This window comes from Pelophylax lessonae, assembly GCF_965119305.1.
Source record: "Pelophylax lessonae genome assembly, chromosome: 1".
In the NCBI taxonomy this organism is placed as follows: domain Eukaryota; kingdom Metazoa; phylum Chordata; class Amphibia; order Anura; family Ranidae; genus Pelophylax; species Pelophylax lessonae.
In genome coordinates this window covers 398,878,738-398,903,307 of record NC_138768.1, presented here as the reverse complement: position 1 = coordinate 398,903,307, position 24,570 = coordinate 398,878,738, and the positions used below count along the sequence as shown (strand labels likewise).

General features: G+C 45.0%; 1 protein-coding gene across 1 annotated transcript in view; it reads right to left on the bottom strand.

Annotated features, from left to right (window-relative positions):
* Positions 1 to 24,570, bottom strand: part of LOC309544326 (RNA exonuclease 1 homolog) — a gene marked incomplete at its 5' end in the record, with an annotated part of 167,665 nt that overhangs the window by 107,287 nt on the left and 35,808 nt on the right. The window contains 4 exons of the mRNA XM_082243232.1: positions 10,980 to 11,117; positions 12,619 to 12,749; positions 14,571 to 14,769; positions 14,903 to 15,010. Of these exons, the coding sequence (XP_082099358.1) occupies positions 10,980 to 11,117; positions 12,619 to 12,749; positions 14,571 to 14,769; positions 14,903 to 15,010 (576 nt within the window). The remainder of the gene's footprint in view (positions 1 to 10,979; positions 11,118 to 12,618; positions 12,750 to 14,570; positions 14,770 to 14,902; positions 15,011 to 24,570) is intronic.

Sequence of the window (24,570 nt, the reverse complement as noted above, 5' to 3'; positions counted from 1 at the left end):
CCAGGCTCAACGAGGCCAGTCCGGAGCTACCAGAATAACTGGGATTCCTTCCACCTCTATCCTGCGAAGAAGCTTCGGCAGTAACTTGAGAGGAGGGAAGGCATATAGTAGCGGATACTGCCCCCACGGGGCGACCACAAACCTCCGCACCTTCCTGTTGAGTCGAGATGCCAACAGATCCACATCCGGGGTGCCCCAACGAAGGCACAATAGGTGGAACACTTCTGGCTGGAGGGACCATTCCCCCTGATCCAGAGTCTGACGGCTGAGATAATCTGCCTGCCAATTCTCTACTCCCGGAATAAACACCGCGGAGATAGCTGGAACACACCGTTCCGCCCAACGAAGAATGTGGGCCACTTATCTGGTCGCCAGGACACTCTTGGCGCCCCCCCTGGTGATTGACATAAGCCACAGCTGTGGCATTGTCCGACTGAATCCGAAACGGGCTGCCTTGGAGCTGCTCGGTCCAGTGTATCAGACAAAGTCTGATCGCCCTCAGTTCCAATACATTTATCGGTAACCTGGACTCTTCCAGGGACCAGAGCCCCTGGACAGTTAATCGACCGAGAATTCCTCCCCAACCGGATAGACTGGCATCCGTGGTCACAATCGTCCAGTTTATTGGCAGAAATGACTTCCCCTGGCTGAGCGCCGGAGATCGAAGCCACCAGACCAGGGACTCCCTGGTCCATTCGCTCAATCGGATCCGATTGTCCAGAGATTCTGGATTCCGATTCCATTGGAGAAGAATCTCTCCTTGAAGGATTCAGGTATGGAACTGGGCAAATGGTACTGCTTCGAAAGAGGCCACCATTAACCCCAGGACTCTCATGCAAGTCCGAAGAGAAGGCCAGTTGTCGGATAGCAACAACTGAATTGCTGATTGAATTTTCCGGAGTTTCCCCGCAGCAAGAAACACTATTGCCCTGGACGTGTCTAGAATTAGACCCAGATATTCGAGCCTCCTGGTGGGAACCAGAGATGACTTCTGCAGGTTCACTAGCCACCCGAACTCTTGCAAAGAGATCATGGTGATCTCCAGGTCTTGTAACAAGGTCTGTGGAGACTCCGCACGGAGTAGAAGATAGTCTAGGTAACCTAGAATCGATATGCCTCGTTGACGTAATAGCGCCAACATTGGGGCCAACACCTTTGTGAAGACCCGAGGAGCCGATGCGAGACCGAAGGGTAACGCCGCAAACTGATAATGATTCTCTTCTACGGAAAAACGCAGGAAACGTTGATGTCCTGTGTAAATGGGAATGTGAAGATAGGCATCTTTGATGTCTATGACGCCAAAAAATCCCCGATGCAGGGAGGCTGTCACTGTGCGAATGGACTCCATCCTGAATTTTTGTGTCTTGACAAAAAAGTTGAGTGCTCTTAAGTCCAGAATTGGACGCACCTTGCCCTCTTTCCTGGGTATTGTAAACAGGTTTGAATAAAACCCCTGAAAACACTCTGTCCAAGGAACGTGGACTACCACTCCTTGTTGTAGTAAATCCGTGACCGCTCCCCGCAGAGCTTCTAAGCGATCCGGAGAAAGTCTGATATTGGAAGGGAAGAATCGCACCGGTGGGAGAGATCGAAACTCGATCTTGTAACCTGACCTTATGACCTCGCAAACCCACGTGTCCGGGATTCTGGAAAGCCATGGATCCGGAAACCGGCGAAGACGTCCCCCCACCCCCGCTATGGGTGGGGGCGCACCTTCAGGCTTTAGTAGTCTTATCTTCAGGTCTGGAAGGGCCGGGCTTTTGGTTGCCCGACCAGCGCCCCTTAAAACCTCCCAAAGGAGTTTTGGAGGGCTTTGCTTTTTCGCCCGTGGGGCGAATAAACTTCTTATGGGCGGAAAAGGAAGGCCCCCATCTCTGACGAGGTCCTTTACCCTTAGTACTTTGTGGCAAGAAAGTGCTCTTGCCTCCAGTGAGATCCTTGATGATCTCATCTAAGTTGGCCCCAAATAGGCGCTCACCCTGAAAAGGGAGATTAGCCAAAGCCTTCTTGGAACCTTGGTCTGCCGACCAACATTTTAGCCACAGTGTACGCCTGAGAACCACTGCTGAGACTGATGCTCGCCCCAATAATGGAGTGGCGTCTAGCGCAGCGTCGCAGATAAACTGTAACCCTTGTATCATCTGTTCCAACAGATCTGATACCGCCTGAGGGATATCACTCCCTTCTAAATCCCGGCGTAACCACTTGGTCCATTCTGTTACAGTTTGAGAAACCAGACCAATAGCAACTACTGGTCTGAAAGCTGACCCAATCAGGGAAAAGATGGCGCGAGACACGGCTTCCACCTTACGATCCACTGGATCCTTAAAGGACGGAGCATCCTCCAATGGGATAACTGTAGATTTATTCAATCTGGAGATAGGAGAATCTACCACAGATGGTACTGTCCACTTTTTGAGGAGGGATTCCTCGAACGGATAACGCCTATTAATGCGTTTGCAAATAGTAGGGGCTCGTTTTGGATGACCCCATTCTTCCTTAATTACATTACCGAAACACTTGGGTAAGGGAAATACTTTCGCCATTTTGGAGCGTTTATTAGTACCAAATGGAATCTCAGTATCAGTTACTTCTGATGGTGTAACCTGTAGTCCTAAGGTTTCCCGAACGGCTACAATTAATGCGTTTACCAACGCTTCCTCTCGGGCTATGGTAGATGCTGAGACATCTTCCTCACTGTCTGAAGAGACAGTACCCGAGACACAAACCCCAGATGAGGTACCTGCAACTGCAGGGATAGGCTCAGACTCTGAATCTGAAGTTTCAGATGAATTGGGGGTAGGCGGGGGTCGCTTCCTTGCGCCCTGTCCCTGACAAGCCACTTCCACCCGGGAAAAAAAGGTTTCCAATACTGCTGACAATGACTCAATAGTCAGTGGGGAACTGGAGAGTCCTGCAGCCACCTCGAGGGGATCAGGTGGCGATACATGTGTGGCAGGGTCCATGTTAACGCAGGACACTTTGCCAATGAAAAAAAAATTATTATTTTTTTTTTTTTATATGTAATCCACCAGCGCAATAGCGCCCCTCAGCGTACCTGCTTTGGACCCCCACAGAGAGACAGAGACCCCAAGGGCTCACCACCTGATGTAGAGAAGTTTCCTTATCAAACTGCTGTCAGCATTGTCCTGTGCAGACTGGGAAGTCCTGTACTAGGTTTCCCGGGTAAAAGGAAGTGGCTCCGCCCCCTGTGCACGCCTTCCGGCGTTCCCAGCTGCTCCTCGAGGTCGGCTGGGCACATCAAACATGGCCGCCCCCATGTAGAAGACAATAGACTTCGAGAAAATGGCGGCCTGCGTGGCCTGCGGGCGGCCTGTGTAGGCAATGCAGACATGCGGTCTACAACAAAATGGCGGCGGACTGCCGATCTAGCGTGGCTGCTTCAGTGCAGCGGCCTGTGACCGGCTCTGGAACGGCTGATGGCGGCCTGTCGGCCTGCGGGAGCCCTGGCGATCTTTACAGTCTAAGGTAGGCTATACCTCCTTTGCTCTGGATATTTATATGTTACTATGGTAAATCGAACCAGGCTTCCTTGGATCAATCTGCTAGAGAAACCAAGGCTGCTGAAGTGTTAGCTTCCAAACCAAGGTTGCTTTTAAAGTGTTAGCTCCCAAACCAAGCCTGCTGGAGTGTCAGCTCCTAAACCAAGGTTTGCTTAGAGTGTTAGCTCCCAAACCAAGCCAGCTGAAGTGTCAGCTCCTAAAAGGTTGCTAGAGTGTCAGCTCCTAAACCAAGGTTTGCTTAGAGTGTTAGTTCCCAAACCAAGCCTGCTGGAGTATCAGCTCCCAAACCAGATCACACTATCCAGGGGATAGGTGAATTAGTCATAGGCTAAAGGGGGAACCTTAATGTCAGAAAAGATCCGACCATACACAGAGGGGCCCGTATCCCAAAAACCCCACAGGGGGGGGAAGGGAGAATATTTACTCACCATACCGGAACTGACGGGCACCCGCTCTTCACAGTACCCTCTCCACCGAGATGGGGGGCTGTCGACCAATCCGGACGCCGTGACTCTGCTGGTTCCTGGCGTCCAAGCGAGACGTTCAACTCGCAGGGTCAGTCCCCGTCCTGGGACTATGTCGCGGCCGACCCAGCGCGGAGCTATGGTCTGCACGCGCTCGTAGGCTGAGCCGGGGTGACCACTGGATCTCAACATCCAGCCCGTCGCCCGGTCCCGCATACTTACTTGAATGTGTCGCGGCCGACCGAGCGCGGAGCTATGGCCTGCGCGCGCTCGTAGGCCGGCTGGGGTGACCACTGGTCGCCCAGATCCGGCGTAATTTGCTTGAAGATCTCACAGGAAAACTGGAGAAAACAACTACTGTACCTAAAAAAGAAAAAAAGTTTTTTCTAAAAAAAAATCTTGCCAGGACCAAAAGATCCCAGCAAGGAGCTTAGGTCCTTACTCCTGACTAGACAGAAAAAAACTGACATCCTGTAGCAGAGAGAGAGGGGATATACCCTCTGGGACTGCCCCTAAGGTGGAGCCAGAACGTTTTTCCTTCTGCCTAGTCCTACTCCTGTAGAGGGCAGCATAACCCAATTGATATGAATCAAAGAGGACTACGTCTGTCAATGAGCGACAGAGAAATATATACAGCATATACAATTGTGACAGACAGATGGTGCACAGAACGCCCAATATATGCAATTTCCTCCTTGTGTGATTGATTAAGGCTTCAATTTTCTTGTACAATTTTCTGTTCGATTTACCAAAAACCATATATTAGGACAACAAAACTAAACACTTTCACTTGTATCCAATTAGGCAGGCCTTTGTACTACATAGTTGAAGATAAATTTCAAGAAAATTGTACAGAAAATTGTATAATGTATGGCCAGCTTTACTGATTTTTCCAGAGGTCTGCACTTCGCTACAAATCAGATTTTGGGCATTCCCTACAAACAAAAATGTTATTTTGGTGAGATACTATAAAATGTAAATCATGTGTAAAGGGATGCAGGCCCTGCCAATTTATCTCTTTAGAGCCCTGCCGGTGAAGAAGCTTTAATGATTATAAAACCACTCCCATACAGATTCACTCTACACACAGACCCAGAGAAACAAACCGCTATTCCTTCAATATAACAAAAAAGGTAGGAAGTTGCAACAAATTGAATGATTTATGTACATTGCAAGTAATTTAACAGAGGGGAGTGTTTTTTTCTCTCAACACAAGTGAAGTTACTCTAAGTGCCGGTTCACACTGTTCCGACTTGTCAGGCGACTTGGTCGCCTGACAAGTCGTGCTCCATTCTGTGCAATTGGAACGGTTCTAATGGGAGCGACTCAAGTCGCTCCGACTTCGAAAAAGGTTCCTGCACTACTTTTGGGTGAAGTCGGAGCAACTTGCATTGACTTCCATTACGTGAAGTCGGTGCAAGTCGCGCCGAAGTCGCGGTGCACGGTGACTTCATTAAGTCGCCACGAAGTCGTGTCACCATAGTGTGAACCGACACTAAGTCTCACAGGTGCTGATTAATATACTTTCCAGACATACTTTGCACTGCATTAATCTTTTGACAAGATTAACATGGGGGTGAAGTGTGCTTGCTGCCACCAGTTACAGAACAGGTCTTGTTGTTCCCATTTATCTGCAGCCTCTTCTTTACAGATGTTCAAAGTAAAGAATTTACATAGAATTTACATAGCATTTCTCAGCTTAGGAAGGCAGGAGTCTAATGTCACAAACCACACAACAGAGCAGGCAGCAGAGTGTATTCAGACACTGTTGCCCTCGCTTCAGATGGGCAACAAAATCCTCCAGACGAGGCCATTGATCCTGCCACTCCTACCAGCACTCCACTAACAACCACCACCAAAATCCCCAAGATTTTTTTTAGGCAAGACACTGCCCCCTCCCAATCCTTAAACCCAATGATCACTAACACTGAAACCATCACTTGCACCAATCAACTTAGTATTATTAATCTCTCATCGCATGCCCTTTCTGATATTGAAACCCAACTCCTTCACAAGGGTCTCAATTTTTGTCCCGACTCACGTCTCGACAAATTTGAGACCATAAAAGACATACACCTCTTCACCCGCAAACTCTTACTTAAGGGTATTTACTCCAAAAAAACCAATGACACTGCACACACCTTTAATGAACGGCAGGCCCTGACCAATCTGGAAGCCCTCCTTGAAGAAAATGAACCATTAGATCTCATTGATCGGATTGACATTGAGATGCTATTATCCCAAATAGAGGACCCTGATCCCCCAAAATCCCTGATGACGGTCGAACACAAACCTCTTAAAAAACCCTCCAACATATACCCTTCACCTAGCTCTAACCATGCTATAGCCACTTTCCTGAAATTGACTACCAGGGAAATAAAAAAACTTTAAAATCTGATTCTGCCGATATTAAAATCCATGGTAATCTTTCCACGGAAGAGAGAAAGGCTCTAAATAACCTTCGGAAGAACCATGAGTTGACCATAAAGCCATCGGACAAAGGTGGCAATATTGTCCTCATGGACAATAGCCAATACACTTCTATGTGTTTACGCATGCTTAAAACACAGACTGGTATCGCCCTATTAACAAAACTGATTGAGAGATTTAATATGGCATTTTATACCCTTGTAGATGAAGCTTACTACAATAATATCATTCCCAAGAATACATGGGATTTTGTTAGAACCAGCCATCCACGCATCCCCACGTTCTACGCCCTTCCCAAGGTCCACAAGAGCGTATCTAACCCAACAGGAAGACCTATAATCTCAGGTAATGGTGCAATTACTGAAAACCTTAGTCGACTTTTAGACCAACATCTTAGACCCCTCGTTTTTGACCTCCCATCTTACATCCAGGACACTATCCATTTGCTACGCATTTTGGAAAACATCCACATAGCACCCCATGCGAGCCTAGTCACCATAGATGTGGAGGCACTCTATAGCTCTATACCGCATACTCTTGGATTAGCAGCTATTCGTAGGGCCTTAACTAGAATCGATGAGGACAATAGAGCCCTTCAGGAGTTCATTCTGTCCTCATTAGACTTCATCTTACATCACAACATCTTTTGTTTTGCAGGCTCCCACTACCTCCAGGTACAGGGCGTTGCCATGGGTACTTGTTGTGCCCCGGCATACGCCAATCTGTACCTGGGGGAGTGGGAGCGTAATTTGTTCTTATCTGATGAGTTTTCGATGTATGCGGACCACATACCGATGTGGTACCGCTACATCGATGATATTTTTATGATTTGGGATGGGCCCCTATCTCTTCTTTTGAAGTGTCTGGATCATATTAATCAAAATGATTTAAATCTCAAGTTCACTATGGAGCATAGTCGCTCTTCCGTAGCCTCTCTCGATGTTAGGATACTGAGGGGGGACAATGATATGCTGCAGTGGGAACTCTTTCGGAACTCAACCTCCGGTAACACCATTTTACATGCTTCAAGCTCACATCCCTAGCCTCTTGTGGACTATCCCATATTCACAATATCTCAGGGCTAGACGGATTTGCACTAGTGAGGACTCATTTCTCAAGGAGGCCTCCGACATAAAACAGAGACTCCTATTGAGAGGTTATTCCTCAAAATGCCTAAAAACTAGCTTTTAACAAAGCCAAATCCTGATCACGTCAGGATCTCCTGTCCTATAAAAAGGCTAAAGGTTCCCATGATACCACCAGGGTGATCACCAAATATTCCCAGGGACAACACCATATTAGGAAGATACTGAAAAAATATTGGCACATTCTTACATCTGATCCTACCATTTGCCCCTTTATTTCGGAAACACCACAGATCACGTTCAGAAGGGCTCCCTCACTGAGCGATGCTCTGGTGAGCAGTGAATATCGGGGCCAGTTTAGAATGACCCTTGCACATATCTAGGTACATTCCCATGTGGGTCGTGCGCTCAGTGCAGATATGTCGACACTAGAAAAAAAGATTACACTTCCCAATGGACGGAACTTCCGCCCTAGGCACTATGTAAACTGCCAAACCACAGCAGTCGTATACCTTTTATCATGCGACTGCGGTTGCTACTACGTCGGGAAGACCGTTCAAAAATTTGGCAAACGGATTAACCGACATATTTTAAGTATAAAACAAAAGGATCCGGAGGTACCACTAGGTTGACATTCCGTACTAGTGCATGGGGCCAACATCCCCCATGTTATGTTTCTGGCTTTGGACCGAATCCACCCCAGCCCCCGTGGGGGAGACCTGAATACGTTTCTCCTCCAGCGCGAGCTGCGGTGGATTTCGGACCTCAACGCAACTTCTCCTCCTGGGCTTAATGAAGCCTTCAACTTTAAGCCCTTCCTCCCCGGTTTCAGTTCTGGTGGTTTTGAATGGGACCTTTAATGTAGCCATGGATCCCAGGATGTTAATAATGACATACTGGTTTGTTTCCCTAATATGTAGATCCTGGGGACTATTGTTCAAATCATTGTATTCTTCTCCTATCTCTCTACCTGATGTCTTCCTTTTCCTATGAGTTGCCATATCTATGTATGTATATTTGTACAAATCGATATGCACTATGCCATTTAAATTTTTCCTGTAATTTTCTGCCAAAGAAGCTGCTTTAGATGCCTGAGATGTACAAGTGATGACCGATGTATCGGATTGACTATGTATGTATATGACTTCACTTTTGTTATATGTTGGGCTTGTGCAATTGCAAAAACACTTCATCTTCTCATCCTTATCTGGGGACCCTATGTTACATTATGTTTGCCGTGTAGCCGCTCTCAATTCCACTTTCTGCTCCAAAGGGTTAATATTCATTTATGTACACTTTCTATGCAGACCTGTCTGTCCTTTTGTTTGTCCCCATTGGCTGGCCGTACGGCGTTCCCCGGCATGGTAAGGCCCCCGCAATGCCTGCTGGGGCCTGTAGTTTGGGCAGCATACTGATGGGCGGTATGGACACTCGAGCGCCTCAGTGACGTTTCGAGTTTTCCATTCACGCCCACTCGCGAGATTACCTCCATCTTCTCGCGATGCTGTCCGCGTCCGTGCCGGCGGTCATGTGACGTCGGGCGCCGCTGCGTCATTCTTGCGCGACGACGTCCGACGCCGCAGTGACCGGGGGAGCGCCATCATGGTATGGACTCCTCACCCTCTCTCCCTCCATTCCCTCCCCAGCGTGGGGACAGGTGAGGGGGCGGCACTACCATGACCACCACAGGATTTGATTATTTTCCAAGGATGGGGGACATAGATTAGGCCACAGATTGATTAGTACCTCCCTCCCACCTGACTCCCATAGACTTCCCTAATCGGATAAGTGCTCACATATGGAGCATATAAATGCTCCTAGTCTGACACTGCTCATTACCTTTGGGTCACTGCAGAGATATCTGACATGCTGTGCACACAAAATTGCTCTCCAGTAAGGTAAGTTGGCCTACGAACATCTCCCCCTATCCTTTGACATGTACTAAACCATTGCAGCTAGGCATAGCTAATCCTTTTTTTAAATCTCCCATTAAATCTTAGGTGTGGATCCATTCCGCCTTAGGCACTCCTTGTGACCGCTGTATGTTTGCTGCCTTTTTTGGGGGGCAAATGACATTGACAGAGGGGATTTTTAAGCACTACCAGGCTGCAGGGGGGATTCATATTCCCTTGCCTATAATATCATTTTATTGGACCTGGCCATATCTTTGTACCCCCCTTCTTTATCGATTGGCACTGTAGAAGTGGATCTTATTAATGAGCTGCACGGGCTGGATGCTTAGATATTCATCCCTATGTACTCTGCATATGGCTGTGTGGGTAAGTGGATATAGCTATATACATAGTTCTCATGCACATATATATATCGATGCAATATACCCCTACACAGGCATGCCCTGACTGTTCTGCAGATTATTGGGATCTCTTCCCCCATTGATGAGAGGATGTCGTATGCACATGCACATTTCTCAATACAATATCTTTATTATCTTTATCTGTATATTTCTATAGATATTTCAAGTGGTGACTGTTATGGTTGTGTAAAAATTTCCCTGAAGAAGGAATTCTCTAAAAAATTCCGAAACATGTTGGGACACACATACCAGTTTCAAGAACCTCTGATCTGTATCCATCACCATGATATGTAAACTGTATGTCCTTTGCTATCATGCCTTCAATGCTGTTACCCTATATGTGATTTGTAATAGTTTTTAAACAATCTAATAAATGTTATATTTTATATACTTTCTCTATACGTTTCTTACTACATTTACTACTCCAACACCATCCATTCAAATTCCCCAGGGACACTGTATTTTGTATCTTTGATGAATTAGTTTGGGGAAGGCATGTAAGGTTGGTTTGGCATATCCCTGTACGAATCCCCCAATTCTTTCCAATTCGTATTCAGACACAGGGGGAGGGAATTGACAAGACCCCTTCTACAGTCTTGTGGGGAAACATGCACATCTGAGGCTGTCAATCATGTGCTGTATGCTGCGGGGGGTTGCTCCAGGGATTGTTTGGTGCCCCTATAGACTTCTGCAGATTGAAAATGAATGACCAAGCAGGCAGAATTTACACTAGGTGCTTTGGGTTTAGGCAACCTAGTAGGATATGTTTTGTTTATTTTAGGGGTTTACAACCATTTTGAGCTCCAGGATCTGCAGTATTACTGATACAATTATAATTGTGTTCCACTTCTCCCTGTAGGATTTAATTTAACAGGACATGCCACACAATACTGGGCACATTTGCAAATTAGAACTAGAAGATTGTACTGTTGGAATACCAAAAACAAAAATCCAGGGGCTGACTGCCACCAGTCTGCACATGTCACTAAAATGGCTGACCATTTAAGTGAAAATAAATGTATGCCCTGAAAAATATTCTAGGCTATCTATATTTACAGAACCAAAAAGTGCTTTTATCTACTCATCCACTTCTTCAGGAAAAGAAAAGTACTTTTTGGGCTCAAGTATAAAAGCTGAATGTGTGTAGATGACAGCTGAATACCTTATCAAAGGCTTCCTGGACGGTTGCAGACTCTTTCAAAAACTCTTCCACAAAAGAGTTAACATATCGCTGCCTTGTTTCATGAGGCACTTTAGAACTGCTTTCAGGAATAACTGATGCCTTTCTGCGGCATGGTATCTAAGCACAAACACAAAACACCATTAAAACCAAGATGAAAGTAGTTTGCATTAGCTTTCTCATACTAAAATATGCACAGATTTGAGAGAAGAGAAACAAAAAAGGTTTACACATGAAAAAAGCTGCTTAGCTTATTTTGGTACAAATTCCTCATTAAATAGTTAATCAAAAAAGGAGAAAAAAAAAAAAGGAATCCTGTCAGGAAAAAGGCAGAAACTGTCACAATACCTTCTTTCAAAAATGCAAGCTCTAGAGCCATCATCTCTATCCTGCCTGGGCACTTAAAGAGCAGTGGGGCCAAAGTTCTTTTGACCCCTACTTCTCATGTGGGTCACAGGATTACACTTCGTTCTGTACCCCTGTACTGACCCATATGCAACAAACCACTAACATGCTATGCATGAAGGTAAAAACCTTCAGTGTGTAGCCCCCCCCGCCCCCAGCCTCCCTTAAAAGTACATGAGTAGCTGCTCTCCCAGCTCTCTGCCTCCCCAATGGTTCCCGCTGTCAATCACAGCCAGTGAGGAGGGAGAAAGGGGCAGGGCCAAACCCTGTTCTGTGTGTCTTATAGACACAATAGGGCTCAGGAACGAGCACGCATGAGTGCCCCCATAACAAGAGGCTAGCTATGGGGGCACTCAGCAGGGGGGGGGGAAGGAGCCTTGATCGCAGGCAGGGAAATAGAGAAGGGGATCAGGGCTGCTCTTTAATATCACTTTAATGTTTGGATCCTGACCGGCAGCTGACAGCCTCACACCAAGCTGCTGGGAGCCTGAGCCAGCTGCTTTCGCGCCCCCTCCCCCCGCCACAGAGGAGCTCAGATCTCATGAGAAGTTGCACTTGTGCTAGAATGAAGTGTTTTCTTATGAGATTTAGGGTAAACATTGTTCCCAGTAATCTTCCTGGAAGGATAGTGGCATAATGTCCAGCAATGCAGAAGACCAGGGGAAAGAAAAGTATATAATCAACATTTTTCTTCACTGTTCTACCAGTACATTTTGGAAATACTATCAGCCAGTGTTTTTACAGCAAGAGCAGGCCTAGACAAAAGCAGGCCTTGCTTTGTACTGCGAGGTCCACTTTAAGGACTAATACGTCTCACTTTCCATCAAATAGGCAGAAGAATCTCCCCATTGCGAAAAATAGCAATAACAGCCTGACAGAAGGTCTAAATCTTCACTACTACCATTTCTAGATAAAACTGTTACAGTTTTGGTAGAGAAGGGAACAGAGGAAATAGTTACAACCTCTCACTTTACTGGTATTGGGGACAATTGTCCTCAAAATTTTACAGCTGCATTTGAGATCATCTTCTAATGGTACACCTGAGCCACCAAGGGTATTTCCACTCACCTCCCATTGATTCTTCAGGACAAGGAGTAAGAAAAAAAGAAACATAACAGGACACACACAAGTCCCTACTTAATCCAACAAAAGGTTTTGATTAAAAGCAAATTTCAAGCTAGTTTTACTTTGTCATAATATGAATGAAATGTGTTACCTTCACTGGGGTTGGCAGTGTTCTTCTTTGAGGGAAACCAGATTTTACAGTGGTTAAGAGTGTACTTCCTTGTCCATATATCTGACTTCTAGATGGAAAAGTTGGCTGTACCTCCACTAAATTAACACAAACTGAGGAAAGAAATGTAGTTAAAAATTACAAACCCACAATTTGTTTACGAACAGATCTGTCACTTCAAAAAACATGTCTACCCTCACACAATAAGTTCCTTGAGTTCAATTAGTGTGCTGACATTTCCAATTCTTGGTAGAAATAGCCATATCATAAAAGCCGATTTCCACAACCGGGGTGCAAAACGTTGCGTCTACAGCAGCTTTCTTGACCTTTTAACATGAAGGAACCCTTGAATGGACTTTCTGGGCTCAGGGAACCACTGCTAATAGTTACTACACCTACAGCTCAATGTAATAGTGTGATGGTTACTAGAAAAAATACTTTACATTTGTGGACATTGGAAAGAATTACCCCCTTACAGATGGCTAAAATGTTGCCAGTGGTTACTCATCTGAAACAAAGGAGTTGCCTATTGCTCAACCAACCCCAAGAAACCTTTAGAGGAACCTTATTTGAGAAAAGCTTGTCTACGGGTTTAAATTATGCAATTTCGGCCCTGCCTAACCAAGTAAGCACCAAATTCTGCACCCACATCTACAGTGGCCAGAGATTAAATGGGGTCTGGTGAGGACATTGGTTGATTGCCAAGTTTAGTGGGCACTAGCGCTCACTGCTTCCCTAGCCACCATTGACAGCAGAAAAAATAAGCTGATACATATAGATATAGCTTTTTTTTAGCCATTATATATAATTCCTACCGAATGAAAAAGAAAAAAAAAAGTCTGATGCTTGGAAGAACAGAGAAGAAGCAAAGTACCTGAACACGCATCGGATCTGTGTTTGGACTAAACCTTTCACTCATTCCTAGTTACCACCATGAATTACTTTAAACAAGTGTCTCCCTGTTCATCTCCATTACTTAGGTGGAAGGGGAGATTAGTTTACACAAGACCATATTGGATTATGCCTCATTTTATAAGAATTTAAAAGGATACTGCACTGGTAAAATGAACAGGTATTCTGTGTTTGCTGCAAATGTTCAGACTGAAAAAAAAAAAAAAAAAATGCAGCCACCACACTTACAGAAGGATACGCTGCACTATACTAGATTTTTGCTCTTGTGCTTAGTTATGCTTCAACAATAAACAATAGTATAAGAAAGGAATGAGAATTAGAGATTATCTGAAAAAATTTGAAGTTTGGATCACTTGTAATCCAAGTGGTAAAATTTAGGGATCCGTTAAAGTTACTTAACCAGGTAATTCATTTTTCATTTCAGAGGTTAACCACCACTTTAAGCAAGTCTGAACTAGTAAACCAAATCTTTATAACCCGATTATGTTCTCCCATCACATTATGTAAAACGCAATTTAACAGATTAAAAGGAGTTGTAAAGTCAAAAGTTTATTTAGCTTAATGTATTCTTTGCATTAGGATACAAAGCCTTGTGTGTGCAGCAGCCTCCCGAGCACCCCCCTAATATTTACCGGAGGTCACTCTCTGTCCAGCAATGTCCACGAGTCCCTTGGCCATTTCGGACTCTCCCTTCTGATTGGCTGAGACAGTCACAGCGCCATTGCCTCCCGTGGCTGTCAAAGTTAGTTAGCCAATCAGGAGAGAGGGACGGGGCCTAACCACAGCTCCATGTCTAAATCAACACAAGGAGCCGCAGTTCGGCTGCCCCCATAGCAAGCTGCTTGCTGTGGGGGCATTCGATGGGAGAGAGGGGCCAGTAGCAGAGAAGAGTTACCTCAGAAGAGGGGAGTATAACCGGTTTATTAAAAAAAAAAAAAAAAAAAAAAAAAAAAAAAAGGCTTTACAATCACTTTAGGGCAACAGTTGCTCAGTATTTCACTAATTAAATAAAATCTTCTCACCCATCTGACCAAATGTGTGAAATCCTTGTGTAATGCTGCTGGAAAGTCTCTTCTGTGATGAAGCTATAAAGGCTTGCCCACCTTTGACTGCAGAACTAATCTGCACTGCTTGCTGCTGAACCTGCACTATCCTTTGGGGTTGTATTTGGTGTGGAGTAGATCTTCTAAAAGGAACAAGAATAGAGCTGTTTTCCTTGGCCTAAAAAAACAAAACACAATAAAAAAAATATCATTAACGTATTCACAACTGAAGTGAACAAGTTCAACATTTAGTTTCTTCGTAGATAAAATGTGTACTGCAATATTTTATAGGAGTAACTAATGATGCTTACATCACATTTGGCTGACGGATGCGCAATTCTTTTCTTTTGTCCTGGTAGAAGCTCATTTCCTTTCACCTGTAGTTCTGTATCTGCCTGATCTTCCTCACAATGAACTGCCTAAAAACAGAATTCCTGGTAAGAAGGCTTTTTATATTAAAGAAAACACAAGCATTATTGCAAGCTAGAACATAAATCTACATTATGTGTTCACCAGTTATGAAATCAGTTAACAGCTTTCTGCAAAACTTGCACTAGCACATATCGCATCTCCCAATCTTACAGTTACAGTTCTCGAACATAAGGGCTTTCAGTTGCTCCATGACTGCAATCATTTTCCACAGGGATATATAGCACCATTGTATTGCTAACAGCAAAGAATTACAGCAGTCACTGGATTTTCTATCTCGTTTGTCCAAAGCCCCAATGATCAATACTCTTATGGATATCTGTGTACATACACAGTCATATCCTCATCTTACAGAGTCAGAAGCATTCAGAATGCATGGCAATTCATGTGAGATTGCCTCAAGCTGCCAACTGTCATTTATTGGAAGAAAGCATTTTGCATTAGCATGCAAAATCAGTCTATTAAAAAGTCAAGGGTATGCAGCTGAAGTACAAAACCACACGACACATGGTTAACTGGTAATCTTTTACATTGATCTTCTATTAAACACTTTTAGAAATGGCATGGCACCTTCTAAAAATGGGACTAGCCTGAGAAAACCCAATGCCAGGTTCTAGCTCTCAGTATAAGCAGGAGTTTAAAAGAAAAAAATAAAAATAAAACGTAACTAGTGGTGAAATCCGTTGAATATGTTGCTCTTCATAAATCCTTAAGTATTTGCTTGCCTACAGACCTGCACTGAGGAGCTGTTTAAATTGGTATTAAACCCGAAACCTCAAACTAAATTTGTACATCTGCTCCAGGCTTCTCTTCTCACATTAGCCCAAAACTTCTCTTGAAACCCCCAAACTAATTTCATATATTGCAGTTTCCCAATTCTTCAGATGAGTTGGCTGTATTCAATTTCTTTTAGGCGCACCACCCCCCCCCCCCCCGCCCCCCCCATTCCCCAATTTCCACCAGTAACACTTCGTCTCGTAGGGTGTCTCCGCTCTGGAGGAGAGCAATGGAGACACCTTTGGGTCACAGCATTGTCATTCTGTGGAGCGGGTAGTGTTAGAATAGTAGGTTTAGATGAACTTTACTAAAATTAAAGCTGAACTCCAGCTAACGCTTTATAAGCAGGTACAGCAACACAGTTTGTTGTACCTTTTGGGATAAAGTTTTTACAAAAAAAAAAAATATTCTAAACACTATTCTAAAAACTGACCATTACAAGCACCCCTCTCAGTGTTAAGTGGTTTGTCTTTAACACTAATTGACACTTCTGCTGGACAGCTTGATCTGTTAAAGAAAGTTGATCAAAAAACTGTTACTGGCTGCATCACCAGGTGCAAATAAAGAAAAAGACAAAAAGTAGTAAAGTAATGTAGCCACCACATTAATTGTTAAGCTGCAATATGAAAAAGTTTTGGTTTAATAATGCTTTAAAAATGTCAACCATACCAAAGGCTAGAAGTCCCTGCTTTACTTCTTACTGACACCGAGTGGCTTCTGATTTGTGAAACACCTGCTTCTACTATTGCTAGCAATAGGTCAGCCATATTCAAGGCTTAAAGCAGAAGAACTTTGCCTTAACCAGACAAGCTGAAGGATTGAAGCATCTGTAGGATTGAAGCATCTGTTTTTCCTAACGCAGGTATACACTGAGTCAGTATCCATCATCTAAGGCTAAGCCATGAACGACTAAACATGATCAGCGCTCAGGTTCCCAGGAAACACGTTCACATCAATGCATGTTTGTGCCTCTGCATTTTTGGAAAGGGTTAGGGACTTTTTTAAAAACGCAAAACTGTGCTTTTTTTGCGTTTTTGGTTCAATACACTTCAACGGAGAAGCTGCCGAAAAGCATGCAGTGCGTTTTTAACCAGTTGCTGACCACCCGCCGCAGTTTTACTGCAGCAAGGTGGCTTGGCTGCTCGAACAGATGTAACTAAGTCGGCCGCGCACCCACAGTCGCCACTATGTGCGGATTCGGTTCAGAACCTATCAGTCATCAGGTCCAGGCCAATGATTTTTGGCCTGGACCGGATGATCGGTTTTGACCAATTGCAGAACGTCCTGTGCCATGTAAACACAGGCAAAGGAAATGATGCAATCTCTCCTGGAGGCCTTTTCGGTTCCAGCGTGAGAGAAGAGAACATCACACATTGAGTACCCAAGCAATACTTGGGTACATTTGTCACCTCCTGATCACCCCCCAGTTAACCCTTTCACTCCCTGTCACAATGTCACTCCATACAGTATACAGATAATCTACTGATCACTGTATAAGTGTGATTTGTGACGCAAGTTAGTGAGAGAGGCAGTTAGTGGTAGTAAATGGCAGTCCCAGATATATGACAGGTACCCTAAACCTATCCCCTAAAAAAAAAAAAAAAAAAAAAAAAAAGAAGATTTTAACCCCCGATAACCCCCAGTTAACCCCTTCATTGCCCTGTCACAGTGTCACTATTATAGTGTACAGATCTTTTTTCTGATCACTGTATTAGTGTCACAGGTGACATCAGTTAGCGTTAACATTAGTTAGCATCAATCCAGGACAGCGTCTGATTGCCCGCTGCATATTTAGTAATACATTTTAACCCTGTGATTGCTAGTGACACCAACACCTCCATTACTAGTATAGTGTCTGAATGGATCGGTATCTTTGATCATATCAGAACTATATTAGTGTCCCCAATAGTTTAGTATAGTATAGTGTTCCCAAAAGGCAGCGTTCGCAGGATCAGCCCCGACACCTGCCAGTACCTGCGTTTAGCCGCTCCACCCAACCCCCAAGAATTGCAGTATCAGCAGATCACGGTCACTTCCAATACAAAGCAAACTAAACCGCAGCGTTAGAGTCAGGCCTGATCTCTGCTAGCATTAGCAGTTCATTTATTTGGTAGGGGTTCAAACAATCCTTGACAACCAGGTACATTTTTTTTTTTTACATGAGTCACACTAGGTACCTCTAAAATCTTAATTGACCAAAAATGTCCAAACAGAGGTACACTAGTGAAGAGGCCTACATGATGCTGAGAATGATAGATGAGAGCGATGGGGGAAGCCTCACTGTCAGAATTAGGCTCAGTATTCGAACATGTAGAGAGCAGAGGCACCCTGACAGATAGCAGGGACCACTACTCTGTCATCAGAGCTAAGATCTGGCATGCCCGACCCCGTTTTTCTGTTGCTGAGGTGCAACAATCACAGGGTTCTCATATGTAGCAAAGTGTTGGTACTAGTGCCGCTCAACCTTCTGGTGAACTGGCAAGCACCAGCAGCCTAGTGCATCCTGGTCGTAGTCAGACCAGCACTGCAGAAACCCTTGGTGACGTAGCCAGTCCCATTAGTGCAGTTCAAGCTGGTGCAGTAGGACAAGTAGTCAGGAATAAGTGGATCCTTCCTAAGATTCCAGGAAGAGATCATCACAGCCCTTCTGTATCCAGACGGTGCTGTGGCCCAAATTCACAATCCAGATGCAATGAGCCGGCTGCATGAGAGGCATTTTCCTGATGTCCTCCCTGATACACCTAACCAAAGAGCACCCCAAATAAGATGTCGTGTCTGTAGAAAACGTGCATATAGACGTGGTCTCTGCATCGGGCACGGTTTCCGTCACTACCACACACTAGTAGAGTATTCGTATAGGGTACAGCATGGCACAGTCTAGGGCACGCTTTCACACAGGGTCTCGAAAGATGTTAAGATTGCCATCGCATTTTGAGAGACCATAGCCTGGAACATTTAAAGTTTTTTTACAGTTACAAAAAAAAAAATAAAAATAAAAAAGCCAAAAATAGTTGAATTCGTTTTTGGTTCTTACTGTACTTTATAATATACTGAACTGTAATGTTTTATTGTTATTTTTCATTGTTAGCCATAGTTTGCTCTGCAGATACCACCACTCTACTGTACGCTATTATAATGTAATGTTTTATTGTTGCTGTGTTTTTCATTGTTAACCATAGTTTTCTTCGCAGATACCACCATTCTACTGCACTGTATAGTATTATATTGTAATGTTTTATTGTTAACCATGGTTTGCATTGCAGGTACGCCCATCGGCTGCAGCACTGATTTTCATTGATTTTTTAATTCTGACAGCAACATTTGCTCTCAGCATATACGTAAAGTAATAATTTTAGCATTGTAGGAGAGGATTTCACCACCACAGTTAAAAGAGCATACATGGCAAAGCATAGGGGATAGGGTAGACACAGAGGGCGGATCTCTTCTATGCTTCACCATATATTTTTTAACCCCTTTATTTGTAGAGATTTCTTCATCGATCAATGCGAATGGAGGAATCTGCTATGTTCTTTGGGCTTAAGAAAAAAAAAAAAAAAAGAAGGGGGAAAAAAAAGAAAGTACTAGACTGATTTTACAAGTAGTGGGAGGGGACTCCCCACCTCCTTCCACGGTTTTCTCGGGCTCTGTCCTACTGGGTAACCTGAGACTGCAGCCAGTGGTTCTGTCGGCTGACCATACAGCTGACCAGAATGGCTCCAATCATCTCTATGGCCTAAGATACCGGAAGCTACGAGCATTTCATGACTTTGGTTTAGCAAATTTTAACCATTTGCCGACCGCCGCACGACTATTTACTGCGGCGGTCAGCCCCGTGCAGGCAAAGTGACGTAGGACTACGTCGCTGCTTCCCGCCGGTCTGGTGCACACTCCCCCGCCGATGGCTTGATTGGGTTCAGAACCGGTCAGTCATCAGGTCTAGGCCAATGATTTTTGGCCTGGACCTGTTGATCGGTCCTGTCCAATCAGATTCCATGCTGAGCCTGTGTAATGTAAACACAGGCTCAGAAAAGACCTGCTCTCCCCTCCTTTTTGGATTCATCGAGAGAGGAGAGCACATCCAACTGTGAGTAACTGCACCAAGCACATATACACACACTTAGACAGGCATACTTAACCCCCGATCGCCCCCCCCCCCAGTTAACCCCTACACCCCCTGTCACAACACACTGTATACAGCATATAGCATTTTCCTATATACCTGTACAAGTATCAGTAGCGCTTGCGGCCCCCCCCTTTTTCACCTAAAATACCCGCCAACCCACCCCCCCAATAAAGATTTAACCCCCTGATCACCCCCAGTTAACCCCTTCCCCCGTCACATTGCACACTAATACAAACGTAATATACTTATATAAAAGCTTACACAAACGCGATACCCAAAGCAAGCACCCAAGCGCTCAGTGAGGATACGTAGCGAATAAATGTATAATATACAATGCTGCTACTTAAATAATAATAATAATATGACAAGCGGAATACATATAAATATCATAAAAACATATAATAAAAATATTCCAGTAGCGCAAGGATGGTGACAACCCCTCACCATCTATCAATCTGTAATCATGACTGCTAATTCATAAAACAGTCTGAATGCAGTCAATATAAGTTCCACCAAGACAGCAGGAATAATATCAAACAGTCCACAATTGTTACTCCTGGGATGTTAAATTGTATGTGCAGGTATACTGGATCACCATGAACGCCACCACTGTGCTCGAAGGGGGGAGAAGCAATGCAAACTCACCGACTCCAATGGCTCAGTCACTCTCGTGACTGAGCAGACAAGCCAAATGTAAAGCACATCCACTAAGAGGTCCAGGATAGGCACAGTGGTAAATGATCAGCCGAACTCAGCAACATGTAGGAGAAAGAACAATACTCCACTAGTGTAATAACGCTTACAACACTTTATTCAGCACATAAAAAACAAGTATTGCACTCACATGTATCAAGTAAAACATCCGCATGAATCATCATAGGGAGGTGTGCACCCTTCGGGACTCGTGTCCAGACTCCACAGACCGCACGCCTTCCGGGTGTCCAAGCTCCTCGTACACAAGGTGAGTTAACGCCGCCTGGTCACGCCCCGACTCGTTTCGTACTTCCGACTTCTTCGCCGGGGGCGTGACCATGACGGCACGGCAGCAATAGAAGTACCGCCGACTCCCCACCCACTAGGGCAGAGTCGTGATGTACGCAACACACTATTGGCTATGCACTTCCTGCTCGGGGCTTCCAGCGGTCTCCACAATAAACAAACGTGGTTGTCTAGCAACCACGGCTGCCGTTTACATCAACTCGCCTCTCCCTCACACACGCTCCCGATATAGTGATACAATATAAATAAGATAATGCGTGAGTCACACCGCTCAGCGGTGGTCATATTAAGACTTAAAGGCTATTGTTAATCAGTAAACGGACAGTTATATACCGCATCCACTGATATAAGTGACACGAGCAGGAAGACAGCATATGCACAATAGAATATACTTAAATTAAACGCCATACACATTCCTATCTGAAAACTCAGTCATAGGCAGAGTAAAATTAGGCAATAGAGCAGACATGTAAAATACTTAAAGTATAAGACAAATCTTAAAACGATACTACATACCAAAGTAGTGTTTTAAAGTATGGAATTGCATAACTCAACAAGTTCAGGAAAGAATATACATAGATATAGCTACTGGAATATTTTTATTATATGTTTTTATGATATTTATATGTATTCCGCTTGTCAAACGTAATCTACTGTTTTTCTGTATTTTGTATTAGTGCGATTGTGACTTGAGTTAGCGCTAGCGACTTAGTTTGTCCCAAGTAGCTTTAGGGGCCCCGCCTACCCCCCCCCCCAAATAAAGATTTAACCCCCCTGATCACCCCTACACCCCCTGTCACAACACACACTGTATACAGTATATAGCATTTTCTATATACACGTACAAGTGTGACTTGTGACCAGGTTTAGCGCTTGCGGTCATTCCTTTTATCCTTAGGATACCCGCCACCCCCTCCCAATAAAGATTACGGTCACTTACAAAAAAACACAACACACAAAACCGCTGTGTTAGCAGAGTCAGGCCTGATCCCTGCTAGCATTAGCAGCTTTTTTGGTAGCACTTGAAATAGTCCCTGACAACCAGGTGCTTTTATTACCTGTGAGCCACACTACTGTACCGGTAAATTTAGTTACCAAAATGTCCAAACGTTGGTACAGTAGTGCAGAGGCTTATAGTATACTGACCATGTCAGATGAGAGTGATGGGGAAGCCTCACTGGCAGAATCAGGGTCAGTATATGAACCTGATGACAGCAGCGGCTCCCTGACAGATAGCTCCGAAGACGGATGGGTCCCTGTTAGACCCAGGTGTACCCGACTCCATTCTGGAGTTTGAGATGCAGGAATCGCAGGGTGCGAGCAGAGTGTCGGTACTACGGCCACTCATCCTTCTGGTGGCCTGGCAAGCGCCAGCGGCCTAGTACACCCTGGACCTAGTACAACCAGCACTGCAGTAACACTTGGTGACGTGGCAAGTCCCATAAGTGCAGTTGAAGCTGGTGCGGTGGCTAGCACGAGTAGTGGCCCGCAGCCACCGCATATTCGAAGACAGGCCCGTAGAGCCTATAGTGCCCTCCCTGATGTGCTGGCATATCCCAATTGGCAACCCACTGATTCTACAGTGCCAGTACTTCCCCCATTCACTGCCCAACCTGGAATCCACGTGGAGACAGCTGGTCTTACGCCCCTGAACTTTGAGCTGTTCTTCACGGAAGATCTTTTCAGATCTATTGTGGCTCAATCAAATTTATATGCACAACAGTTTATCGCCGCCAACCCAAATTCGTCCCTTGTCAGACCATTCGGCTGGAAATCTATAACGGTTTCCGATTTTAAAATCTTTCTGGGCCTTTCCCTCAACATGGGCATAACCCATGAGTGAATTGCGGCTATATTGGTCCACTAGCCCACTTCACCATATGCGCATGTACTCTGCCTCCATGTCCAGGGCGAGATACGAGCAAATTCTGCGATTTATGCATTTCAGCGACAATTAAATCTGTCGTCCTCGGGGAGACCCTGCATATGATCGGCTCCACAAAAATCGGCCCCTCATAGACCACTTCAATCAGCGGTTTGCAGCCTTGTTTACCCCCGATCAAGTTGTCCGAGTTGACGAGTCCCTGATTAAATTTACTGGCCGTGTTGCTATGAAACAGTACCTCCCCTGCAAGCGTGCCAAGTACAGGGTCAAGCTGTACAAGCTCTGTGACAGGGCCACAGGCTATACAGTTAGTTTCCGGGTCTATGTGGAGCCCTCCAACTGCCCAGACTACATAGGGAGCAGCGGCAAGATAGTTTGGGACTTGGTTGTCACCCTTATCCGGAAAGGGGTACCATTTGTACGTGGACAACTTCTACACAAGCGTGCCACTATTTAGTCATCTTTCTGAATTACAAATTGGCGCACGTGGCACTGTGCGACCTAATCGCTGGGGCTTCCCCCAACGGCTTGTAAATTCCCGTCTTAGTCGGGGGGCGAGAGGCTGCTTGAAAATGGACAAATTGCTTGCAGTGAAGTGGAGGGATACACGGGATGTTTACGTTCTGTCCTTCCTTCACGCAGACACTACGATCCAAATTCCTACGGCAACTGACGTTATGGAGAAACCCCTCTGTGTCCATGAATATAACCTTAATATGGGAGGGGTGGACCTTAACGACCAGCTTTTGGCGCCGTATTTAGTTACCCGTAAAGCCAGACGCTGGTACAAAAAAGTCTGTATATTTATTCCAATTGGCTATGCTGAATGCCTTTGTCCTATACAGGGCGTCAGGATGAACTGGATCCTCCTGAGAATTCTAGGAAGCGATCATCCTTGCCTACCTGTACCCAGGAGGTATGCCTGCCCAACTTCCCCTTCCAGATGCAGTGAGCCAGCTGCATGAGAGCCATTTTCCACATGTCCTCCCGCGTACCCCTACCCAAACTCACCCCCAAAGAAGATGTCATGTCTGTAGCAGGCGCGGATTTAGGCGTGACACCCGCTATTATTGTCCCAGATGTCCTGACAAACCTGGTCTCTGCATCGGGTAATGTTTTGAGCGCTACCATACACTAGTGGAGTTGTAGTGTAGGGTACAGCACGACAGTGTAGGGCACACAAACACAGGGTCTCGAAAGATGTTCGATGGCTATCGACATTTTCAGAGACCCAAGCTGGAAAATCGCAGTTCACAAAAAAAAAAAAAAAAAAAAGTGTTCCAAAAAAAAATTTTAAAAAAAAATCCAAAAACAAGTTGTCGTGTCAGTCATTTTTTATGTTCTTCTACTCGCCCACAGGCTGCATGAAAAAAAAAAAAAAAAAAACAACCTACACTATATGCCAAACAAGGACCAGCAATGTGCTGGTACGTTGCTGGTCTTTGAGTGGTTATACCAGGATGATGCCTGCAGATTTAGGCATCACCTTGGTATTGTTTTTTTACAGCCAGCGGTTGGCTTACATGTAAAAGCAATCCTAGCGGATAATTGGTCGCTAGACTGTTTTTACATGCAGTGGGAGGGGACTCCCCCCCCCCCCCCCCCAACCGCCGCCTTCAGCGGTTTTTCTCGGGCTCTCCTGTCCCACCAGTTAACCCGAGAGTGCAGCCAGTGGTTCAATTATCTAACCATAGAGCTGATTGGAGATGAGAATCCAATCATCTCCATGGCCTAAGATACCGGAAGCTACGAGCATTTCATGACTT